The sequence below is a fragment of the Taudactylus pleione genome, unplaced genomic scaffold, assembly GCF_031769625.1.
Source record: "Taudactylus pleione unplaced genomic scaffold, aTauple2 ptg000016l, whole genome shotgun sequence".
Taxonomy (NCBI): Eukaryota; Metazoa; Chordata; class Amphibia; order Anura; family Myobatrachidae; genus Taudactylus; species Taudactylus pleione.
In genome coordinates this window covers 43626508-43632507 of record NW_028284418.1, presented here as the reverse complement: position 1 = coordinate 43632507, position 6000 = coordinate 43626508, and the positions used below count along the sequence as shown (strand labels likewise).

General features: G+C 41.6%; 1 protein-coding gene across 1 annotated transcript in view; it reads left to right on the top strand.

Annotated features, from left to right (window-relative positions):
* The first annotated feature begins 920 nt into the window (after positions 1-920).
* Positions 921-6000, top strand: part of LOC148541985 (beta-microseminoprotein A1-like) — a 40163-nt gene continuing 35083 nt past the window's right edge. Inside the window, exons 1-2 of the mRNA XM_088476727.1 lie at positions 921-935; positions 2801-2909. Of these exons, the coding sequence (XP_088332853.1) occupies positions 933-935; positions 2801-2909 (112 nt within the window). The 5' untranslated portion in view covers positions 921-932. The remainder of the gene's footprint in view (positions 936-2800; positions 2910-6000) is intronic.

Below are 6000 nucleotides of genomic sequence, written 5' to 3'. Positions count from 1 at the left end.
TATGAATATGTAACAAATAAAGAGCGCTTGTGAATAAACATGTATGAATGTAACGCAATACCTGTAAAAAAAAAAAAAAAGGGATTAGTAAAAGATGTTTAAAACCCTTTTTTAATTTTAGGAAAGTCCATAATTGACATCAGGGTTCCGATAACATGCCTTTTTTTTTTTTTTTTTACAGGTATTGCGTTACATTCATACATGTTTATTCACAAGCGCTCTTTATTTGTTACATATTGAAATTATTTTATTAGGAGCTGCTTTCAAAATAACATCCATAGCGCAGAATATATATTTTTTTATCAAATATAATATGACTAGTCTTGCACTGTAATCCTATGGAAATATAGGTGCACGGTCAAAGAAGGGTCTGTGCTGCTCAGACAGTTTGAGCTTTGATTATAATGCTGTATATTTCTTTTCAGCCTTAAAGAAACTTTCAGTTTTCAAAACAAAATTGATGGGCTCCTATAGTGTGCAGTCACCTCTTGTGCTCCGTTGGATACGTCACATAAGGAGGATGATAAACAAGCCGTACTTGTACTTGTTCTCAATCACCAAATAAATCTGCATACTGAGTGATGGATCACAAATGCAAAGACACTAAATTAATTTTGCTAATGCTAATCTATGTTTGCTAGCACTTTAGCAGTCATTCTGTTTATTTTTGTTACTAAAAGATTAACTATAGTGGAGCAGGAATTTATTTCTGCATTTAATACGGATGAATCACAGGAAACAAACACTTAAAAATTCAGCAACACACCCATTCTGTATTTACAGACATGTCCTGCTAAAAGTATTTTCATAAGAAAAAAGTATATACAATATACCCGGAAGTACTATTGCTGAATCCATAATACAGCCAAATATAAATAGCTCAAAGAAATTCTCATTATAGTCTGTTTCAGATACTGAGATACCAGCTTAAGATGGTATGTTCCAAATATTAATGGTACTTACACGTTAGCATTTTACAATATATCAGAAAACATGAACTCCACATGTAACTTTCCATCACAATAATCTGTGCTTATTTACATTTTAAGGGGCTTTTGTAACAAAGCTTTTTTGCCATAAAATACTGTTTAATTTTTTTTGTGTTTTAATCACATTTTGATTTTTTTTTGCAGATGTATTGTATGTGTTATCGCATTTTTATTGCATTATTTCCAAATCTTTGTTGTGTTATTTGTCTGCATTAGTAATAGCGCAGAACAGTTCCAGAACCATAGAAATTAATTGCATTGTATTATTTTTCATATGTATCAAAATCTTACTTCTGACTTTTTTTTGCCTCATGGATTCTGTAATTATTGTCATGATCTGAAGGAGAAATATGGAAATGGAGCTCTTGGACTGAGATTGTTGTGCCACGATTAAGGTCCGAAACGTCGGCTTTATTTGTTGTACTGAGACACTTTATGGATTAATAAAATGCATGTTTAAGCTGCATTAGGACTGGTGAGTGCCCTGCTTTTTGTATATATAAAAGCAAAGAGGCGGCACTAGGGGCTGAGAAAACAGTGAACCCTACAACAGGGTCATTTATTGAGTCGACGTTTAGGGGAATGCATCCCTTTCCTCAGGACACCATTGATGTCCTGAGGAAGGGGACACGTTCCCTGAAATGTCGACTTAATAAATGACACTAATGTTCACTGTTTTCACAGACCCAGAGTGCTGCCTCTTTGCTTTTCTAAATATTGAGGGTGCCGGCCCCCTAAGATGGCACCTGGGAAAAGTACTGTATAGTTGGCATAGAGTGCCGGGACCTGATATATATATATATATATATATATATATATATTTATTTATTTAATAGAGTGAAGGTACTGATCACAGCGCTATCCACAAATTAGGTTATATGATCCCAGAGATATTAGCTCTGTATAGACGATTGCACTTTCCAACACTATATTCCCAATTCAAGCGGTGGCTGCTCATAGTTTCCCAGATGAGAACTTTGCTGTATGGTCCTCAGTATTTCTTGAAAAAATAAAAGGTGGAAACAAGCGCCAAATAGTGTAATCACGTTTAACAGGTTCACGGTCACGCACTACATATATATATTATGCGTACCGTATTGCCCTTTCCAATAGGCTTATAGTATGTGGTCTTTTTTGGGAAGTCACCTCTGGTCCCCCACAACAGTCAGCGTGATTAGAGTCACAGATTCTCACCAGGCCCAGTCTTATCACTGGGTCAGTTTGCTTCTATTTTGTCTGCTGTTCTGTTGTGTGCTCTGCTCTTCCTGTTTGAGTGATTCAGCTTGCTCAATTACATTTTTCAATATATATATATATATATATATATATATATATATATATATATATATATAAATATATAATATATATATACATACATACAGGGAGTACTGGACACTTTAACTATACCAATACTGTCAAGCATAGCTCATGCGCAGTAATCACATTGTTGTGGCATTTGCCTAAAGCAGAGGCAATAAAAAAATGTGATAAAAATACAAACAATACTGGAAATAATTGCAAAACGTATAGGTTATCGCATTTTCATTTAAACCAGCTCCACATTGATACATATGTGGAAAAAAAAATCAAATTCAGAGACACAATAACAGGTATTAAAATTTGAATATTACATGTATCTTTTGTGAATAATGATACATAAATCTTAGATTTACTGCTTAATTGATTATTAACCTATTGCTCTTACTGATACAAATGTTAAGCACAAATCTAAACAACTTTTTGTTTTTAATCATAAAATATTTTGGTGCGGTAACATAAAATGTCACTTTTTGTATTTGTGCAACATATAGAAGTATATTCTGGCTGCTGTATTTGCTGCTAGTGTCTTTCTGGGTGTGTGCGATGCAGCCTGCTTTCAACATCCTCCTGCAATGTTAAAAGAGGGCGAAACATTGAAGGGTAAGTAATGAATTTGTTCATTTTATGAATAATCTACTGTTGAATGAGTGACAAACACCTCACTTTTGCTAGTATTTTGTTTTTTGCAGCTTAATTGTGATTTTACAATGTAAAACATTTAATTAGATCTTACAACATATAGACAGGGCCGTAACTAGGGTAGTGCGACTAGTGCCATGGCACAGGTCACCGCAGGGCAGGGGGCGCTATTTGGGCCTGTCAATTTTCCTGTTTCTTATCATTCTCACTTGTAGCTTCCTCTTCTTTTATCCTCAGCATCTCTTGGCCTCTCCTATCTCTTACCCTGGCCCTTCCCCATGAGACCTGGCCCTTTTTCAGGTGCAGAATCTCATGACCCTATTAAAAAATTGGGGGGGGGAGGCAATGCTCTCTTTGGCACAGGGCACCAAAAAGTCTAGTTACAGCTCTGCATATTGAAGTATATATGTAGATGTTTCAACACACAGATTGCAATTTCTTCACAAGTGAATGCTACTGTAGCTACTGCTCTCTTTTATCAGTTGTATAGTGTATCCAACTGATATGTTCTTTTAGTAGTAGTGTTTTTTCCTTGTAAAATAAAATTTATCATGAATAGAAAAGAGTGTTCCCCACAGTGTCGGCTTTATGGGGTGTGTTTATTAATCACTACTATTTGTCACCGCTAAATCACATTCAGTGTTGACACATCGCAATAATAAAGATTGCTTATATTTTTCAAATTAGCACTTGCCATGGAAGTCCTGCGCAATCTTACCTCTCTGACGGTGCAATTTCTCCATCCAGTGGCAATATGGTGGTCAACCATCGATGGTTTGCACCACTCGATGGCCACCACTGCTGGGGTGCATGGCGGTCCACGGGCTAATCAAATTAGGGGTTGAAGCTTAGCAGGTTGTCAGTGGGCGGGGCTAAGCTCCATGCCGACGTGGGAGAGAGGGGGAACTATTGGGTCCTAGTCTGTCATTGATAGCAGAGAACCATTGGATCTCTGCCATCAATTGCAAAATCATCAACCATCAGTAGTTAACCATCGTTGGTCGATGGTCATCCCTTCCACTGGGTACTTGAAGGTTAATTGGCTTCTGACAAAAATTAACACTAGTGTGTGTGTACATGTGGTAGAGAATAGGGATCACCATCGATGGTAACATTGTTAGTATGCAACCATCAGTATGAAACCATCAATGGTTTAGCCCACTGATGGTCAGCCCTAATCTATTAGTCATCCCTGCTCTATTGGGCAGCATCCCAATCAGATTTTGTGGAGAGTCTTCGCGGGTAGTGTTGGTGGCGGAACTATGCTTTGTGTCCCGGTGCAATCTAGGGGAAAAAACATCACAGGGCTCTGTGCCATCAATGGCGGGGAACCATTGGATCTCCGCCATCAATGGCAACACCATCGATGCTTTGTAATCATCAATGGTCGATGACCATCCCTAGTAGGGAATATAGGGCCTGATTCAGACCCACTCGCGAGCGGCTGTCCACTCGCAAGTGGGTCGATGTTATGGACTGAGCATGCGCACGACGGAGGGAGCTCCGTCGTGCGCATGCGCCAGACGCGACGAGCGAAGGAAAGTCCTTCGCTCGTTGTGTCCGATCAAAGGGGGTGTGCTGTCAATGTTGATTGACAGCACGCCCCCTTTGGTGGGCGTGCCGGGGGCGTGCCTCCCGGACGGGGGCGTTCCCATGGGAACGCCTCCCGTCAAAAGCCGGCCCACTGACATCACTAGTGATGTCAGTGGGAGTGATTTTGGCTCTGATAGAGCCAAAATCACTCCGGAGCTTGCGGTTGAAAACCTCAACCGCAGGCTCCGGCTCGCAATTTTGATGGTCGCGATGGTCACGACCATCGCGGCCATCACAATGCACGCTCGTATAGCCTGTGGGTGGTGACCCACAGCTATACGAGCGTCCAGGAGGACGCTCCATTTTCATGGAGCCCGGCCCTCATTCAGAGCGTGCGCTCTGCTCAGAGCGTACGGCTCTGAATGAGGGCCATAGACTTTAAGCTCCACTGGCACAGAGTCTGAAGTGAATGGACAAAAATTATCTGTAAGGCACTGCAGAATATATGAATAGGAGCAGTGTGTGTGTGTGTGTGTCTGTCTGTCTATCTATCTATCGATTTATATATATATATATATACTGTATATATATATATATAGAAGAGAGCTAGCCACACACACTAAAGTACATAATACCAGGAGTGCATGGCACATAAATGTGTAGATACAAGCAAAAGAGGAGCCAGCACATCCAAAATAATGCATAAAATACGAATTTATATCAAAAGAGATATTCAATATTGGTGCATAAAGTGCATAATCAGCATGTGATCAGCATGTGATGACAAGTGTCCAAAGAGGCATAATGACATAATCCACATCATCCATAGAAATACTCATCGTAACTGTCAGAGTGGTCAAAAAGGTATACATGTCATCCTCAATGGCTACAATCCTTGGTCCGTCCGACAGCTGTTTTGGTGCTTATCACCACACCTTCCTCATGGACTTAGGGGGTCATTCAGACCTGCTCGCGAACGGCAGTACGCTCGCAAGCGGGTCGATGTTCCCCACTGCGAATGCGCACGACGGAGGGAGCTCCGTCGTGCGCATGCGCGAGACCCGGCGAGCGACGGGCTCACCATCGCTCCAGGTCTCGCACCAAAGGGGGCGTGCTGTCGATGTTGATTGACAGCACGCCCCCTTTGGTGGGCGTGCCGGGGGCGTGGCTGCCAGACGGAGGCGTTCCCATGGGAACGCCTACCGTCTGAGGCCGGCCCCACTGACATCACTAGTGATGTCAGTGGGAGTGATTTTGGCTCTGATAGAGCCAAAATCACTCCAGGGCTTGTGGCAGGGAGACCCTACCGCAGGGTCTCCCTCGCAAGTCAGATGGTCGCGATAGTCAAGACCATTGCGACCATCATCATGGACGTTCGCTATAGCTGTGGGTGGTCACCCACAGCTATGCGAGCGTCCAGGAGGACGCTCCATTTTCATGGAGGAGGGCCCTGATTCAGAGCGAGCGCTCTGGTCAGAGCGTTCAGCTCTAAATCAGGCCCTTAGTGAGGAAAACTAGG